Below are 20,547 nucleotides of genomic sequence, written 5' to 3' on the forward strand. Positions count from 1 at the left end.
GAATATTCAGTGGATTATTTCACATGAATGAAATCAGAGACTGCATCAAAACTTTTCCCAGGATTGAAGAAGAGAAGAACTAGGACTAGAAGATGATGATGACCACTGTATGTATCAAAAAGACAATTTCTTGCGGAAAAGTCTTGAGTTGAAAATGTAAAGGGATTTTCCAGAACATTTCAAAATTTGGGATCATTAGATAATAAATTACTTACCACCGCAAGGTGTCCACTGGAACCAAAAGTGAGGACATCAGTCACCTCTCCGTTCTAACAAATTACTGAATTCAATGGTCACGTGAGCAGGTATGACATGTGAGTGCTCCAATTTTAGGTAACTAATGAATGGGGTGTCCCACCCATCTGTTTCCTGATTGTCAGCAGTCATATGACTGATAGTTGGGATATCATGAAGGAGATGATAGAGACCACCAGAGGAATGGCACAGTTTTTGTAACTGTACGTGTCCCTGCAATTGTACCCCCAATAATTAATTATATCTTTAACACCTATCTTGTGGAACAACCCCCTTAACATAATATTCTGCAAATTTAGATTATCTCTAGAGCATGTAGAAAGCTTGGGAAATTGTCTACAATTATAATCACAGATTCATCATATGTTGCTATGAGTGTGTTTCGATCTGGGGAGACCTCTGGCCAGTCTGGGACCAGAAGGTCCCAACATCTTACTGTTCACAGTTTTATAACTTATATTTGAGTGTATCTACTTTCTTTTAGGGCTGTAGGGGGTTAAGGACTCTTTCCTATCTGGCTGTTCTTTGTAGCCTTAGTCTCAGGTGCAACTCTTTTCAGGCCACTCCCCTTCACTATAAAAAGTCACAAATCTTACCATCTGATGCCGGTTAATGATTTTTATTCTATGCTGACCACTTTGGAAGGAGCCAGTCTCTGGGAGAAGCTGAGGAGTCATGACTATTGCAGCTGTGGTGTTTAGCTGCATTGGAGAATCTTGGAGTGTTCCTTTTTGTGTCCATTTTCCCTTTGTCAGTCTCCTTTATTTTGTGTTGTATTATTGCAGTTGTGACTAGAAAAAAGAAGAAAAAAACATAGTAGTGGCACTCACCATTGTGTAAAAAAATCAGGTTTATTGTGTCAAACTAAAAACACAGCAGGTAGTATTAGAAAATGCAGTCCATACAGATGACAGACTTTTCGTGCCCCAAGGGCACTCCTACAGTTCCTCACATTATTCTCCACATTTTCAGGGGGTTGAAGACTTGTTTCAGTGGTGTAGAACCTTTCTCTTGATTGTCTATTATTGCAGTGGTGAGACTAGTGTTCTTCTCGACCTTCTCACTAGCCAGAGTTAGTTCAGGTCAAGGAAGGTTCTAGGCACGTGACGGAGATGGTGGAAAGAACCCATATAGAAATATTAGGGAGTGTAGGGAACAAGCTCTGGTGAACTACAGGAGGTCTCCCCTCTTACTATCGCCAGCGTATTCCTTCTATACCATTATCATTGTTACACTTGTATTGCAGAGCATCTGTTTGGCCTGGTTGACATATGTGTGGGTCTTCTTTTGGTAAGGAATGTTTATGTCTTATTCTTCTGTATGCCCTGGCAGAATTCTGTGCCAGATACATCAAAATTCTGCAGAATGGTTGATGAATGTGATGTCAATAAAAACATGGTATTTCTTTTGTTCTTTTGTTTATTTTACACTTTTTTAGAGTTTTAAAGTTGTAGAATCTTTAAAAATTTTGCATCTGTGTACAAATAAAGATTATGAAAAACATGCCAGAGAGGTAGTGAAGAGCATACCGGTATGCACAAAAAAAGACCCAAGTAATGAATTAGAAGAAAACGTCTACAATTGGCTAACCCTGCCCACACTGATGAACAAAAAAGAAAAGTGGGAAAAGGCTTTGAAATGTCGCACTACAGATAATGAATTTGGAGAAAAATAAGAGAAAATCACTATAAAAATTCAATACTAAATAGGCCACACAGTAGCAGAAATCTGTTCTTTCTCATGCCCCTGGTGACAGCTCCTCGGACAATGAATGTCTTGCCTTAGTCAAAATAGTCGATCTCTGTAAACGTCTCCTCTCTACAGATAAACAATTAAGGGGACGTTTGAGGAATGTTACAGGACAGACAACACATGCAACGGATGCTCAATATGACTGTAAAAGGACATATTTAGTTTTACTACTATGAGATTCCACAAAATAAATATAAAGCCTTCAGACGTATTTATTGACACCCTGGCAGATGTCCAGGAGAAGATTGGAGTTTTACTTTCGAGCTTCTGTTCTCCGATATATCTTGGTCAACTTCACTGCTGGCCATGGTATTGAACGTCTTTCATAGACCCTTCAATGGGTAATGGGTAACCAACAAAGTTAATATTTCGTTATCATAGGAGATAGTAAGGAGTTAAATACGACATTCTTGTTAATCATTTCACATACACTAATAGCCAATACCATAGGGATTAAGAAATAGTGTTGGTTTTCTCTATTTTATTGGTTCAATAGATCTATAATGAAAAAAAATACCCAACTTTTTGACCAATGGGTAGTGTTGAGCGAGTAGTTGACTATATGTACTGGCTATGCTGTTAGCGAGTACTGGCCGCTACTCGCATATTCGTTACGAGTAGCGGGCACAATGTAAGTCAACGGTAAACACTCGCTAAATAACGAGTAACCTGAAAGCTGTACTATTCGTGCGAGTAGTGAATAGTACGGCTTTCAGGTTACTCGCTACCTAGTGAGTATTTCCCATTGACTTACATTGCGCCCACTACTTGTAAAGATGCGAGCAGCAAACCGTACTCGCTAAGAGCATAGCGAGTACGAATTGTCAACTACTCGCTCAACACTACCAATGGGTCTTCTATAGTTTTGTGTCTACAGCTAGAGATGAGCGAACCTGAACTGAAAAGTTTGGGGTTCCTACTGAATACGGACTTTACAAAAGCTCAGTGTCCAAGCTTGGAGTTCAGGTACTCTTCGTATATTTACTACTTGGTCGAGCATTGAGGTGCTTGGGTATGCTTGGTTCTCAGCCCAGGGCAAGCCGTTTGCAGTCTCTGAATGTTTCTCACTGGGGTAAAAACAACATTTTTAAGATGTAGTGTACAAAAAAAAAAAAGCCCTCTCTCCCCCAAAAATGCGCTGTTTTTGGCTGGCTGTATGTGGGCGTAGAAACAAACTGCCCAATCATTGACTTCCAAAGGGGTTCGGGCTCAGGGATCAAGTTCAGGTCAAGTCCAGGTCCTGAATTGAACTGTACCTAAAGTCCAGCTGAACCCAGCGAACCCAAATTTCCACAGTTCCACTCATCTCCATCTACAGCCCCAATGCTGATCTATATTTCTCCATGGTTACAGACTACAAACAAACCTATACATCTGACCAGAAATAATCTGATTCCCCCCTCCCATCAGGGACGGAAAGGGCATGAGTCAGATGTAAACACAAATAAATACAGACAGGGGAAAACCAAAACTCAAAGTGCAAACTCACATGAAAAAACAATGAGAGACTCAGGAGAAAAGCAAGAGCAGGAAGGTAGTAACAAAAAAGACAACAAGGGTTAACTCCAACACTGCACACAGCAACAAGTACTACAACCACCAGTTAGTCTGGATCACAATACCTCACTAGACCAGCTTAGATAAACTATGGCTGGCATTGAAACAACAATCTAGCCAGCATATATAGGAAGGGAGCAGATATTATTGGCTCCTCCACAGCATGTGATCAAAGGAGACTAAAAAGCAGAGCAGCAGAGATTAACTCTTGCTAGCCTGCCTAAGAACTACCAATCTGTTGGTTGATGCCCGAATCTGACTGTGCTGATCACAGAAGTTATCTGGCCTTCGGAGTGTCAGAATCTGTAGTCTGAACAGATCCATGGCAGTCGGCGATGATTGTAAAAGCCACCGTGTTACAGATCGCCCCTGAATTGCCTATGAGTGACGATGGAGTCAGGTTACTTCTAGAGGAGAAATACTTCATCATATGCCATTATCTTAATTCAAGGGTTTAAAAATGTATTTCATATAGGTTCAGATTATGGAAGAAAAGCTGAAAGCTGCTGATGTGAACACCAGCGAATCCGAGATGAGATGGTACAAAAAGAGTCAAGAACTGGAAGTATTAGTACAAGAGAAGGATGAAATTATCCAATGCTTGGAGCAAGAGCTAGAAGAACAGGTGAAATCCCTCTACATTGTGGTCAATATTTTGCCATGTTTCTAAATAGATTGTTTATTGGTGAACCCCAATCCGAAATTGTAGGTAAGTACAATACAGAACTGATCTAGATATTACAAAGCGAAAATGAAGAACAATAAAGAGGACAAAATTATGTAATATTTTGCTTTTTTACGGTTCAATAAGTTTTAGACCAATAGGAAACAAAATCCAGTGTCTGGCATCAAGACATCTGGAATGAATTGAGTTGGCGAAAACACATATACAATTACATCTACAGATACATTTATGATTCAAGTATGATTCAGAAATTGGTTTATGATGTGAAAAAACTCAGTTTATGTGAACAATGAGATAGAGGAAAGAAAAGACAAAAAGAAAGTGGGAATGAAAAGAAAGACATGGTATGGCCAGATACCCCTACAATTTATTATTTCATTATTTTAATTAGTGTATGCTCCTCATGCATTGAATATCCATATGAAAATACCTAGAAGGCAGCTGTACAACGAAGGACCCTCTGCTCAAAAAAGTTTAGTTCAAACTTGCATTTCAGCCAAAGGCTAAAGGCTACTTTACACGCTGCGATATCGGTCCCGATATCGCTAGCGTGGGTACCCGCCCCCATCTGTTGTGCGACACGGGCAAATCGCTGCCCGTGCCGCACAACATCGCGCAGACCCGTCACACATACTTACCTGCCCGGCGACGTCGCTGTGACCGGCGAACCGCCTCCTTTCTAAGGGGGCGGTCCGTGCGGCGTCACAGCAACGTCACTGAGCGGCCGCCCAATAGAAGCGGAGGGGCGGAGATGAGTGGCCGGAACATCCCGCCCACCTCCTTCCTTCCTCATAGCGGCCGGGAGGCAGGTAAGGAGAGGTTCCTCGTTCCTGCGGCGTCACACATAGCGATGTGTGCTGCCGCAGGAGCGACGAACTACATCGTTACTGCTGCAGTAACGATAATCGAGAATGGACCCCCATGTCACCGATGAGCGATTTTGCACGTTTTTGCAACTATGCAAAATCGCTTATCGGTGTCACACGCAGCAACATCGCTAATGCGGCCGGATGTGCGTCACAAATTCCATGACCCCAACGACTCCGCATTAGCGATGTCGCAGCGTGTAAAGCCCCCTTTAGTTGCAAGTTCCATTATTTCCATAGGTTGAAAAATCACAACGTGCACCAACACCCTGGAAACCAACCCCCCACGATATAATCAATAGAGACCATATGGTGTTGTTCTCCATCATGGTATAGATCAATTTATTACGTTTTTCAGTTGCTTTAACAAAAAACAGAACTGAGGAATGCAGCTCTGAACATTGGTGTGAGTCGGCCCTAACCTGGTAGCAATATCTTCCAAAAGGGTTTCTTCCAAAAGGGTTTGACGAAGGTGGTGTACTGTGGCACCATGAGCAAATGTTTGGTAGGCTTTGTAAAAGAGGGTGAGGAGTTGCCGAAACAGTTGAGCTAAAATATAAAACTCTCAAACACAATTATTGGATATAAGGAATCATGAACATGTGTTATGGGCCATATATTCTGTGATTGGGCGTTGATCCAGGGAACTAGTCTGATTGCCGTATGTGGATCCGGGAAGGAATTTTCCCCTTGATATAGAGATAATGGTCTACTCCATGGGGTTTTTGCATTCCTCTGGATTAACATCCATAAATATATCATTTAGTGATGAAATGTATAATTGGTGGAGGAAAGTTGAACTACATGGACTTAGGTCTTTTTTCAACCTATGTAACATGTCAGGCTATAGGTTGGACTCAATGGACTTAAAGAGGTTGGCTACTAATTATTCATTGATGGCCTATCCTTAGGATACGTCATCAATGTCTTATCGGCTGGGGTTCGACACCCTGCACCCTGACCAATCAGGTGTTTTCAGACCCGGCGGTGGCAGTAGGCAAGTGGAAATGCTCAGTTCCAGAGCTTCCCCATTTTCTGATAGCGGCCATGGCTGGGTACTGCACATCCGCCTCCCATTGAGTTGAATGGGAGTTGGATGTGCAGCATGTGGCCACCATCACTTGATGGGTTAGCACTGGAACTGAGCATTTCCAACTGCCTGCTGTTGCTGCCTGCACCGAGAACAGCTGATCAGCAGGGGTGCAGGGTGTCGGACCTTGGCCGATCAGACATTGATGATCTTCAAAAGAATTGGCCATCAATGTTAAAGTAGTGGCCAACCTCTACCTTCAACTTTAAAACTATGAAACACTGTAAGGTTTTCATTTTGCCTGGAAGGACACTTTGGAACATCTATAAGGCTCCTGAAAAATAGGGGAGACCTCCCGGACTTCCAGAAGATTCTGCAAATCCCCTAAGTCCAACTAAAGCCTCTCAAAACTTCCCGGAAATCATTGTGCAGAGAGAACAGCCTCCAAAAAGTTGGCATGGCTGTGACCAGAGATATCCAGTCGCAAAAAGAATCATCCCCAAAATTATAGCCTAAAAAAACTACAAAATATATTTGCACATGCTTAGCTTTACTTTATCTTGTATTGATATTTTATCCTATAGTTTGTTGTGTATTAATACGTACTCCAGCAATACAGGTTTTATTCATGTGATATTCTTTTCTGTGGATCGTTGTAGAAACAGATACGGATACAAGAAGCGAAAATCATAGAAGACAAAGCGGCAAAAATTAAAGATTGGGTGACGGGAAAGCTGCGAGAGGTGAGTAGCAGGAGAACTCTTTATCTTTTAACTTTACACGACGGTGAAACATAAACAAAGTGAGAGATTTCTACATGGTTTAGTGCTAGAAATTTACAACACAGCTACAGTATATACTGAAGAGCTGAGGTCTAGTTATAAAACGATCAGTATAATATATTGCGTCATCACTGATGGTTATAATAAAGAGTGGTTAAAAAATGTATGGATTTTACAACAAATTCTGACCGGGACCCCGAGCACATCAGCCATTCTTCATAAATCACTTTTATGCCATATGTTTGGTTCTGTAGAAGCATTTGTGGGGTCTGGATGTTCCATCTCAAATAAGGATCATTAAAACTATGTACTCTGAAGAGGCCTTTAAAGGGAACCTGACAGCTGATACATGCTCCTGAGCCACAGAAGTATATATCAGACGTATATCAGACACCAGATGCATGATTTCAGCCATGTATGTCTGACTGTGAAGCGCTGTGGCATCTCAGAGAAAAATATACCTTGTAAGACACTGCGGACGAAGCCATACTTGTGACTAGTAGCACAGGTGGATCCGCTGCGGCTTTGAAATGTTTTGCTCTGAAACACCGCAACGTTTTGCAGTAAACATACATAGCTTGAAATTATGTAGCCAATGTCTGATACATGCTGCTCATGGATAGGGCAGCATGTATCATCTGTCAGGGTCCCTTTAAAGGCTATTCCCAACATGGATATGTGATAACTAGTGATGAGTGAGTACTAAATATTCAGGTTTGGGTTATTTGTACTGAATACTGAGTACTATTCCAGTATTCTTACAAATAAGAAACCTAATGCAAGTCAATGGGGAACCCAAGCATTTTTCGGGGAAATCTTCTAGAAAAATGCTTGGGTTCCCCCAGTGACTTGGATTCGGTTCGTTATTTGTGATGAATACTGGAATAGTATTCCATACAAATAACCCGCAAGACAAAACAATCACTGATCTCGGGGAGACCAGCCAGAGAAAAACACTGCCGGCAGCAAACAAAGGCGCTCAAAACAGTGAAATCGTAGGTGCATTGCCCCCTGGGAAGTATGCAAATCAAAAAAGGTCCGTGGAGCCTCTGTTAGGAGTCTCAACACAGAAAATAGCCAGATATCCCTCCGGGAAGGACCTAGCCAAGGAGTGGCTCTTTTTAGGAGACCACATTAACCACTATATTAAGTGGCTCTTTTAGTCAATATCCAACTCTTTGACAAGTTTAAAGATATGACAAGGGAAATACCAAGGCCAGGTATCCATCCACAGACAGCTGTTTCGGGGTATTGCCCCTCATCAAACCTGGCCTTGGTATTTCCCTTGTCATATCTTTAAACTCGTCAAAGAGTTGGATATTGACTAAAAGGGCCACTTAATATGGTGGCTATGGTGGTCTCCTAAAAAGAGCCACTCCTTGGCTAGGTCCTTCCCGGAGGGATATCTGGCTATTTTCTTTGTTGAGACTCCTAACAGAGGCTCCACGGACCTTTTTTAATATACAAATAACAGGAATATTTTACTATTCGCTCATCACTAGAGATAACTTGTGAATCGGTCGAGATCTGGTCTTTGGGATCCCCACAAATCCTTAGAATTGGGTTCGACCACTCGCCATAAATTAAGTTATGTGTAATAATGAGAAATGACACAGGGGAAAATGATTGAACACATGAAGAAAGAGGTGCAAAAGGCCATGGAAGGTCATGACACCAGCTAAAATCTATCAATAATTAGAAAGCAATCCTGCTGCTTAGTGAAAAATAATTTAAGCTGATTCAACTGATGGCCTATAAAAAGGTGTCTCATTATTAATGTACCACTCAAGAAACATCTCATGATGGGTAAAACCAATGAGCTGTATCAAGACCTTCAGAATCTTATTGTTGCAAAAAATACAGATGGCATTGGTTACAGAAGAAGTTCTAAACTTTTGCTCCCAACCCCTTATCGCCAGCCTTGACAGTAAATAATGCACTCAACCTCTATGCCTTGTATGCACGCTAACCATGCAAGACTCCATTACTGAATAAAACACATGTTCAAATGTGTTTAAAGTTTGCTCAAAAACATTTCGATAAGTCTGTAAAATACTATGAGAATATAGTCTGGTCAGATGAGAGCAAAGTTGAACTCTTTGGATGCCATAATACAAACCATGTTTGGAGGCCAAAAGGCAAATCACCTCAAAAACACCATACCAACAGTGAGGTTTGGAGTAGGAAACATCATGGTGTGGGGCTGGTTTTCAGCATATGGCACTGGCAAACTTTATGTGATTGAAGGAAGGATGAATGGACAAACATACTGAGACATTCTTGATAATAATCTGCTGCCATCTACCAGGATGATGAAGATGAAACAAGGGTGGACATTTTAGCAACCGTAGGTACTCTCAATTGGTTTCAGAGGAAGAAAATAAAGTTGCTAGAATGGCCAAACTGATCACCTGTCCTTAATCCAATAGAAAATGTATGGAAAGAACTAATTTTCACAATTCATGGAAGGACCTTCAGGATTTGAAGAGTGTTTGTGTGGAAGAATGGGGCAAAATCACACCTGAGAAATGTATGCGCCTAGTTTCTCTATACAGGAGGCATCTTGAAGCTGTCATCACCAGCAAAGGCTTTTTTTTTTTTTTTACAAAGTATTAAATACATTTCTTTGTATTACGGTACATATAACATAATTTATGGACATCTATGACTTTGTTTCTTTGCCTGGTTGATTGGATGGGTTGTTACCAACACCTGGTGAGAAGTTCATGGCAATAGCACCTTTAGAAATATAGTTACTTAGAAAATTGGTGAGGTGTTCAATACTTATTTCACCCGCTATATAACTTATGCATTTTATTAACTTCTTTATATAATCTTTGTTTCTCTTATTCAGCTGGAAATTGAGAATCAGAATCTCAGGTTTATCAACAAAAGTTACAGTGAGGAGATCGTCTCCCTACGTTCCAAATCACAAGGTAATAACAATATTTGCACTTTTTCTTTCGCCTAATACTGTTTAGGCCTCTTTCACACTCATGTGAAAATCACGCATGTGCCGCGAGACACGTATTTTCCTTGCGTGTTGTGTTAGGTAAGTATGTGTCTCCGGTACGTGCGGGCCACGTGGGTTCTACGTGTGCTATCTGCGATAACACACGGAGAACCGGCAATTTACATACTCACGTGGTCCTTGCTGCTGTCCAGGGTACTGATCTTTGGCTCCAGTCCCGCCCACTCCTCGCTGATGCTGCTTCCGGCCGAGCGGAGGGGCGGAGATTAGCGCCCGTGACATCACGCCCACCTCCTTAACACGCTCATAATGAGCGGCGGTCGCCAGCAACTGTTTGCAGCGGAAGATTCTGCAGGGCTGAAGGAGGTGAGTATGTGTTTTTTTAGTTTTAAAATAATGACACGTGTTTCTCCGGCGCGTGTCACACGGGACCGCATCCACACTACATCCGTGTGGTACGGGTGCGGGTCGTGTGACACCCGTGATGCCGGAGAAAAACGGACATGTCGGCGTGCGAAACAAACGGACACACGTAAGTACGGAATGGACACACGTTCCGTTCCAAAAACTTACGTGTGTCCAAACCATTAGGAATACATAGGTCCACGTGTGTACGTGTCACCGGTACGTGAACAAACTGCCAAACACGTACCGGAGGCACGAACGTGTGACAGAGGCCTTAGACGGCACAAAGCTCGGCATGATTCCACGGCATTGCTTGGAGAACTTGATCATCCACTTTGGCATTTTCCCACATGTACAGTCATGGTCCAAAGTTTTGAAACTGACACAAATTTTGTTTTTCACTAAATTTTCTACTTCAGCGTTTTCAGATCTTTTAGTTGGATCTTTCTATGGTGACTGAAGCACAATTACAAATATTTCATAAGTTTTTAAACATTTACTAACAAATACGTCAAGTTTATGGAAAGGCTCAGTATTTACAACGCTGACTTCAAGACTTCTGCAATTCTCCCTGGCAGCTGGATATCAGGATCTGGGCCAAGTCCTCACAGATGACCATTCTTGCCTAATCATTGCTTGGAGTTTATCGCTATGTTTTTATTTGTCCATCAGATAAAATAACCTGTAGGACGTTTTGGAATGGGACTGCAGAGGACTGGGGTAAAGGTTTTTTTTTTCTGATGAAGAGCCCTTTTGACATTTTGGGACATCTGGAAGAATGGTGAGCACTACCAGGGGTGGGATTCAAATTTTTAACAACAGGTTCTCTGTAAACCCCGCCCATTTGAAAACCACACCCATTCTGTAACCACACACATGTTGTTAGCCACACCCATTTTCACGCACTTTCCTCAACCAAAAAATTCAAGTAATTTAAAGTATAATATCTTTCCCCTTCTTACTCTCCTCTACCTTTACTCTCCTGTCCAGCACCAGTTGTTCCAGTCACTGTCACTCTTATTGTATTAAACGTTTTTTCTACAATTTTTAAAAATTATTACTAAAGGAGCCCTGCTAAAATTCTAACGGACGACCTTCCCCATCCAGATCTCATCCCATGTGGCTGCTTTCCCCCTACAGATCCCATCCCATGTGGTCTCCCCCCCTCCCCGCAGATCCCATCCCATTATGGCCTCTTTCCCCTGCAGATTCCATCCCATTATGGCCGCTTTCCCCCGCACATACCATCCCATTATGGCCTCTTTCCCCTGCAGATCCCATCCCATTATGGCCGCTTTCCCCTGCAGATCCCATCCCATTATGGCCTCTTTCCCCTGCAGATCCCATCCCATTATGGCCTTTTTCCCCCTGCAGATCCCATCCCATTATGGCCTTTTCCCCCCTGCAGATCCCATCCCATTATGGCCTTTTCCCCCCTGCAGATCTCATCCCACTATGGCCTTTTTCCCCCTGCAGATCCCATCCCATTATGGCCTTTTTCCCCCTGCAGATCCCATCCCATTATGGCCTTTTTCCCCCTGCAGATCCCATCCCATTATGGCCTTTTTCCCCTGCAGATCCCATCCCATTATGGCCTTTTTCCCCCTACAGATCCCATCCCATTATGGCCTCTTTCCCCTGCAGATCCCATCCCATTATGGCCTTTTTCCCCCTGCAGATCCCATCCCATTATGGCGTTTTTCCCCCTGCAGATTCCATCCCATTATGACCTCTTTCTCCTACAGATCCCATCCCATTATGGCCTTTTTCCCCCTGCAGATCCCATCCCATTATGGCCTTTTTACCCCTGCAGATCCCATCTCATTATGGCTTTTTTACCCCTGCAGATCCCATCCCATTATGGCCTGGCCTTTTTCCCCTGCAGATCCCATCCCATTATGGCCTTTTTCCCCTGCAGATCCCATCCCATTATGGCCTTTTTCCCCTGCAGATCCCATCCCATTATGGCCTTTTCCCCCTGCAGATCCCATCCCATTATGGCCTTTTTCCACTGCAGATCCCATCCCATTATGGCCTCTTTCTCCCTGCAGATCCCATTCCATTATGGCCTTTTTTTCCCTGCAGATCCCATCCCATTATGGCCTTTTTGCCATGCAGATCCTATCCCATTATGGGTTCTTTCTCCCTGCAGATCCCATCCTATTATGGCCTCTTTCTCCCTGCAGATCCTGTCCCATATGGCTCCTTTTCCCATATAGTTCCCATCTTATGTGGCCCCTCTCCCTGCATCTTCGGCTCACTGAGCGCTTACCTGCTCCAAGCACAGCCGGCCTCTCCTCTGTCTTCCGTCCTCTGTGGCTCGTCTCTGCACACTGACGCTGACAGACGGCAGTAGGAGGAGCTTCCTCCTCACACTGCCGTGACCTCTCTGCAGCGTCAGCGCGTCGCTGCACGCCGGGTCAGGGAGCAGACAGGCTCCACTGAACCCGGAAGTGCAGCGCGGTGGTACGGGGATTCATTTGTGTTAGAGTCTTAAAGAGACACTAACACAAATGAATACAGGGAACCGGATCACTGGAGCTGTTTCTTGCCGGTTCGGGGAACCGGCTGCTATTTTAACAACCGGTTCTCCCGAACCGGACAGAACCGGCTGAATCCCACCCTTGAGCACTACCATGTGTCCTACGCCGTGTGAACAGTAACATATCCTGAGATCATTTATGGTGGGGGCTCACTCACAATTTTGCCTAAGAGAACTTTCTTGAAGAATGGGGTCTAAGCATCCTCCAAAAACAACTTTTCATAACGTTCCAGGGGCAATATGGTGATGGACAATTCTTTTTCCATCATGATGGAGACCTTGATAACTAAATGGCTGAGTGAACAAAACATTGACATTTTGGGTCCTTGGCCAGGAAACTCCAAAGATATTAATCCCATTGACAACCTGTCGTCAAATCTCAAAAAGAAGGTGGACAAAGAAAAACAGAACTTGTGATAAACTCTATGTACTGAGTATACACAAATGCGTTGTCATCAGTTAGGACTTGGCCCAAAATCTGATCTCCAGCTGCATGTCATGGGTGTGTTACGGGTGACAGACAGTCATGTGGTCTCTGGCAATAGAAGGTCACAGCGTTTGGCTGCGCAAAATGCTCCCTGACTTTCTATTGTTCCTGCCATTAGTATTCATTGTAGTAGGTAGCTTTCCTGTTGGATTTTCATCTCTCCCCTTTTGGACCCAGTAGGAGCTCACCTTCCACCCAGTTGCTGATCATCAGTATTCTCTCGGTACTTAAATATTCCCTTCTTCCATGGACTGGTGCTGGTGATATTATTCAGTTCACTCTACCTCTGGATTCAAGCAGGTGGCTTGCTCTCATCTCTAGTATTGTTGCTGAAGCTTTGCTAAACTTCTGCCTGAGTCATCTGTGGATAAGTAGGTCATGCGTTTTCACAGTGTGTATTCCTTGTGTCCTCCTTGAGCATTTAGTGGGGTTGACGAAGAGCTCATCCCACCAGTTCCCCATTTAAGGTCCAGCACTAGGGATACCTAGGGTCAGGTATCCAGCGCTGCGCATAGGTGTGGAACCTATCTAGGGTGGCGAGGGACCAGCTGTAGGTTTGGTCAGAGGTCACCCCTCACCCTACCCTAGACGCAGGGGTCCCTCTTCCCTTACATTTCGTCGCTTGCTTGGTACATCCCCGTACCTAGCGTGACACTGCCAGAGAAAAATGCAGAAAAAAAGGCAAAGTCAACACTCTACATCTTCAGTCTTTGCCTAAACTTGATGTTTTATTCAATAAAAGTTTAAAAACTTATAAAATACTTATAATTGTTCTTCAGGAAGCATAGAAACATCAGACTAAAAGATCTAAAGACACTGCAGCCACAAAATGTGTGAAAACCAAAATTTGTGTTAGTTGCAAAACTTTTGGCCACGACTGTAGATATTTAATGAGATAACTTAGAATACAAGCAAATACCTCAACAATAAGGCCTGTTATGATCCGGAACCATGGAAGACCACCACAAATCATTGGCAAAAGGTGACAAGAGCATTGGCAACTAATCTGGCCGCCATCCCCTTACTAACCATCACAACTAGAAGTAGCCAAGGGGTGAACTAACATCCTATGCACCGCGAACCCAGCCGGAGAACTACCTATCCTAAAGGTAGGAAAGATGAATAACTCTCTGCCTCAGAAAATAGACAAGAATAGCAAGCCCCCCACATTCAAAGACTGCGGTGATATAGGAAAAACACAATACACAGGTAGATGACAGGATTAGCAAAAGGTGAGGCCCCCGCTGACTAAAATAGGAAAGGACAGGAAAGGGACTGATGGTGGCCAGAGAAAAACCCTGCAAAATACCAACTTCCTGATAGTACAAAAAGGCCCTCAGATCGCTCGATCTGAACTCCGTCCTATACCAGGTGCCCTTGTCATACCAATGAACAGAAAACAAGAATTATAACAAATTCAACAAGCCACAAACACATGGACCCAAAGGAGCTATACTCCACACAGAACTGCAGGGAGTTCCTCAACAATCTACTGAGGGGGAAAATCCCTGGAAGGAAATAAACTGAAACCAACCACAACAAATGACAAACACAGATAAGCAAAAGAACCAGACAATAAATAAAGAGCAAGCACTTCTCTGGAGTAGATGTGGTGTAGAGCAGGATTAAGCAGGCTGGAGATACAAAGAACAACTGACATCCGGCAACAGCCTGCAATCAGACCAGGACTTAAATAAGCAGAGAGTTAGCAAAGGAAACACCCACTGCACAACACACCTGGTCCAAGTCCAAACCATTCCTGGCCACCAGAGGGAGCCTCCCAGCAGCCAAAACACAACTAACATTCACAACAAAGTCCCCTTGCACACAGCAGTATCACAGACTCTTTTCATGGTGGCATATGTGGTACGTACAGCGTCCAATTGGGCAGGCATATGGAATCTAACAAACAAGACCTGTATGTGTCTCCATATTACATACAGGTACAGTAAAATCCCATTGAAGTCTATTAGTGATGTATTATTACACAGAATAATTTGAAGCTGTAATACAGCCGTAAGCATGATGCCTAATAGTAGAAATCATTCCAATGATAATTTAGTCCCCAGCCACGGAATATAGTAAACTATTTTCATACTTACCAACATTAGTGTTATGGACCATCCCGAATTTAAAGGGAATGCATTTGAAAAAATTGGACAGTGCTGACAAATTCAAGGCTATTGGTACATGTTGTGGGGAGACCTGTGAAATCTGCTCCCCTCCTATTTATACTGTTGGAATCCTTCTACCCATGCCAGCTATAGTTTATTCTGTGTTGGTCTGTAACGTATGGTGTCCCAAACTCTCTCTGGTGAAAGTTGTGTTTAGTGTTGCTTTTTGCTTGGAGTGGTTGGGGAGTGTACCCCTGTTGTTTTGTACTTCTTTTCTGCCTTTGTTTTCCTCCTGAATCTCTTATTGTCTTTACCTTTGTGTGTGCATGCTGTATGACAGATTTTTGTTTTTTCCCCTTGTCTGTCTTTCTGTGGTTTCAACATATTCCTGTCCCATCCCTTCCTGGGGAATGGGGAGGATGAATTAGATCAGGACTGGTTAGGAGCAGGGCCAGAGGGGCGACTCGGGCCTCTCTACCATTAGAAGTATCTCTGAGAATAGGGATAGCATATGGCTCCCTAGCTTGAGGTACAGCCCCGATTCCCCGCTATCCCAAAGACAACGTGACACATTGTTTTCCAATCTGTTCATAAAAATTGTATCTGTGGTTGGTTGAGAAAGAATGATGGAGATCCTAAATCATACTCTCTATTATTTTCAGAATATGATGCACATCTTTATGTTTTATTCTTTAGAAACAAAAAGTAAGAAGTCTCCAGTATGTTCCACACCAAAGCAAGCTGAAGGTCAACGTCTGAGCAGCCTGACCTTTGGGTGTTTTCAAAATCGAGCAAAGAGTCCACAGTTGGACTTCAAAGGAAACGAAAACAGCAAATTGCCCAGTGATGCCAATGACCATAGTGATGGTAAGACTCCTACACCCCTGATTGCCTTACACAATAACCCTCATGAACAGCTTTATGGAATGTTCACACATATCAAACTTCACACAGATTCTAATATACATGAAATCCTCATCTCATCACATCAGAAAATTTAAGCATGGCCAAAAACCCCAAATAAGTAGCATGATAATTATTCCTGTGATTTTGCACATCTAAGGCAATGGATTAGTTCAGCAGCATCAATTACCCACAATTAACTTCTGGTTTTTGAGTGTAGAAAAATATATGTTAGCGTTACAAGTCTGCAAATGTACTTGTTCAAGGGAACCTGTCACCAGACCACAAATACCTATATAAAATCTCCCGCGCTGTATGTGTCGTGGGCGGGGAGGGAGCCGTCGCTGCTGCACTCTCGCTGGCGCTCGGGTCCGGCGCTGCTGCTGCTGCTCGGTGGCGGTGGGCCGGATCCGGGGACTCGAACAGCGTTCCTCGCCCGTGAGTGAAAGGGGTGGTTTGGTTTGGGGATTTGGTCCGTGACGCCACCCACGGTTTGTGGTGAAGGTGGGCACCACCACTGCTGGTGACGGGGATCCCGGGAGCGTTGTTAGGGAGCAGCTGAGATGTTTTCCCCCTCCGTGGGTAGGGGGTTGGTGGTCCCGGGGTCTGGTTGAGGTGACGGTTAAGCAGGGCTGGCAAGGTGCAGGGTCGCTTGGACTGCGCAGTGCGGTGCCAGTCGGCACGGTAGTACTCACTCAGCTACAAATGGATGCACAGTCTCTGGTAAAACAAACGGCTGGATGGACGGGTCCCGCAGCCGGCTGCTGTGGCTTCTCCCGGACGGTTGGTGGTGGCTGCCTTTCCCTGCACCTTTTGTGTGTGTTTGGTCCCGATGGCTTCCCACCGGTAACCCGCTCCCCAGCGTGGATATGTGCCGGAGGAGCCCTTTTGCCCGCAGGCTCTGGCCCTGGGAACTCTAGCTGTGGTGGTAGCTGTATTTCCCTTTTGCTGTTTGGACGGTTGCCTTCAATCGGGTCTTGGCTGTTTGGAAACCCCTGGGGTTCCAGTCACTAACGGATTTGACCTGTTTAACGGCGACTCCAAGCCTGGTCGGGGTCCGCAGGCCCTGCCGGTTTGTGCTGGCTTCACTTCGCTCCCTGGTTCGGTACCGGCGGGCCACCGCCCGTCCCCGGTCCTACGGTTCCGCGTTGATCTGCCTCTCCTGCAGACGGCCACCACCGTCTGCCAACCTTGCTCTCGGTGCCCGGGCCACACACCCAGACACCAGCAGTAGCTCCTCTCACTTTCACTGCTCAACACTATCTGACTACTGCTTCCTGCCTCCAGGACTGTGAACTCCTCAGTGGGTGGGGCCAACCGCCTGGCTCCACCCCACCTGGTGTGGACATCAGCCCCTGGAGGGAGGCAACAAGGATTTGTGTCTGACTGATGTGCCTATCTGGGGTGGGGGTGTTGTGTTGTAGTACCTGTGACGACCTGGCTAGTCCAGGGTGCCACATATGTACATTGTCTGGTCCGGTCTGATGGGCGTCCTAATCTTTTCCTCCTGTCTCTCCTCTAGCCCTCCTCCTGTGCTGATTGATGTGGATGGTGCCTCAGACGCCATACACGTAGGTGGGCACATTCTCCATGTTCTCGGCTCGCGCAGGTGTACTTCGCTCTGACTGTTGCGGCCGAAAACATAGGTGCACCTGGCGAGTTCTCTGCACAGGAACAAGATTTTTCCCAGCAATGTATATGAAGCAGGTGACATCAACCACATTGCCGGGCAAAATCTCGTGCCTGCGCAGAGAACTCGCCAGTTCCTGCAGGCGCACCTATGTTTTCGGTTCTGCCTGCAATAATGCAGAATGAAGTGCGCCTGCGTGAGCTGGAAATATGTCTGCGCAGGTGCGAGATTTTGCCTGCCTACGTGGATGCTGTTCGAGACGTCATTTAAGTCAATCAGCAGAGAAGGAGGGCGAAAAGAGGGACAGGAGGCGCAGATTAAGACACCCATCAGACCGGACCAGACAATTTACATACAGGGTGGGAGATTTTCTAAAGGTATTTGTGGGGTCTACAGGGGGGTCAGGGGGTAACGTGTACCTTTATAGAATGCAGCACAGGCGCTGCTTAAGGTGCTTGTTTTAGTTTAGAAGGCCAAAATCTGGTGACAGGTTCCCTGAAATTTTTTTATGCTTAATCATAAATGATTGTCTGCTTTGGAGCCCTTGCCTAAAGCCACCCATGGGGATTTTGTTATGAGGGACCCTACAATACCTATATAGGGAAGGAGTTTGTAGCCCTCAGAGCTGAGCTCATGTGAAAGGTCCAAAAAACTAGGTGGCGAGTTCAGATTTCGTTTACAGGGTGCTATCCTACACAGATTGAGCATCAATAATCTTGGAATGTCTTTTTTGAACATAGTCTGTTGATATTTTCAAAAGTTTTGTAAAGATTACAACTTTCATATTTTTCCTCTACCAATAGATAACAGTACAAGAGAAAAGTCACCCACGAGTCTCCATTGGCAAGAACCCATGGCACCACAACCATCAGTGGTACAAAATATTGGTTCGTTGGAAAGATCAGGCAAGGCGAGGGCAGGATCTAATATTCCCAGCATTAATGTAAGTGACTGGAGCTCAGAAGAAGATATAAAAAAACCTCATGATACAAGGTGTACGTCCAGATTGTCCAGCCAAACATCAGAAGAAGGCAACCAAAGCAAGAGAAGAGGGAGTGACACGTATCTAACAGCTTCCGAAGAAAGCAACTCTACCTGTGAAGATGATATTGTGGCGTCACCAACTAGTGACCAAGTTCAACATTATATATTGCATAAAGGATTACAAAAAAGTAATAATTTTGGAGGCAAAAAATATTTCACGTTCTCAAGTCAACGGTCAAAACAGAACAATTCTTCAGATGACCTAAGTTCTAAATCTCAACTTCATGATTCCACCAACTCGTTCTCCTCCAATGATGCCACCGCCACAAACCAAACATATATCTCAACCATCTCATCTAAGGTGTCTAACTCTACGTCATCTGGTGCTCATTGTACTAGTCCTAAAGACCTAGCAGCTAACCTACCATCGCCCAAGCAACGAACTCCTAATATTTTAAATGTAAATGCTTCTATGGCCAAGAAGCACCTAAGCCAACCTCAGATGAGTTCAGACAGGATGTTCGGTAAAGACAGAAATGCTATAAGCATGGTGAAGCCGTATAGACCGCAGGAGACTGATATTGATCTGGTTGATGAACAAGCTACTAGCATTTTACAGAAAATGGATACAGGATATGGTAAAGGTTTATTTTCATATGATCTAACACAGAATCATACCATGGATCAGAATACTCTGTGTTCTCCAGAGAAGATCACTTGTTCAAAACCTCCAACTCCTCCTCTACATCGATTTCCTTCTTGGGTAGTTATTGCCATTTCTTTGTTATTAGTTGGTTATAGTTATTAAAGTGGATTTGTCATCTGATTTATGGTTCCCAACCACAAGCATTCTCCGTTATTGCAACCATCTAGTTGTATAGAGAAAAATTTGTCAGTCAAGGAAAGCAGGGTGGGAAGAAGCCACCACCGACCGTCCTTTTGGACTATATCAATCCAGGTCCCATCATCCTAGCTGACACATTTCCTCTATACAACAGAGCTCCTGGGCTTTTCTTTTCTTTATTTGTCTTTTTTTTTTCCATTTTTGTAGATGTAAATATCTGCCTTAAAATTCAAAGGAAATTTGGTGTAACTAAACTGAATACATAGCCCTATAGATCATGGAAATATAAATTTATGCATACATTTATGGTCCCAAAGCAATGTGTAGAAAACCAGGTTAGAAGGTACAGTATATACAAACAATCCTGAAGGTGCATTCAGAATGGGCCATTGCATGGAGAATGCATTGACCCAGCTCAGTATAGCCTACCTAGCACCACCCGCTTCTAATTAATTGAACCGTCAATCCACAGGTGAAGCCTGGCACAAGGCAGGGAATATGGAAGTGGGCCAATGCATTTACTTACTCCCAATGGACTTTAATTTGCAATTACTTTTTTATCAGCTTTTTTTCCATGATGGAACATTTCTTTGGGCCATAGATGTGTGAATGAACTTCTATTTCTAACACCTACATGCTTTAGTTAGACTAAAGGGTCTGACATTTTTTCTTTAAAGGGGTTTTCCCACAAACAAAGTTAATTTCAAAGTTAATTTTAGTCAATAGATCTTATAATAATA

General features: G+C 43.9%; 1 protein-coding gene across 1 annotated transcript in view; it reads left to right on the forward strand.

Moving 5' to 3' along the window:
• Positions 1–20,547, forward strand: part of PLEKHH2 (pleckstrin homology, MyTH4 and FERM domain containing H2) — a 239,776-nt gene that overhangs the window by 121,807 nt on the left and 97,422 nt on the right. Inside the window, exons 4-8 of the mRNA XM_075339186.1 lie at positions 4,040–4,189; positions 6,805–6,888; positions 9,782–9,863; positions 16,143–16,313; positions 18,783–19,726. Of these exons, the coding sequence (XP_075195301.1) occupies positions 4,040–4,189; positions 6,805–6,888; positions 9,782–9,863; positions 16,143–16,313; positions 18,783–19,726 (1,431 nt within the window). The remainder of the gene's footprint in view (positions 1–4,039; positions 4,190–6,804; positions 6,889–9,781; positions 9,864–16,142; positions 16,314–18,782; positions 19,727–20,547) is intronic.

This window comes from Anomaloglossus baeobatrachus, chromosome 3, assembly GCF_048569485.1.
Source record: "Anomaloglossus baeobatrachus isolate aAnoBae1 chromosome 3, aAnoBae1.hap1, whole genome shotgun sequence".
Lineage (NCBI taxonomy): Eukaryota > Metazoa > Chordata > Amphibia > Anura > Aromobatidae > Anomaloglossus > Anomaloglossus baeobatrachus.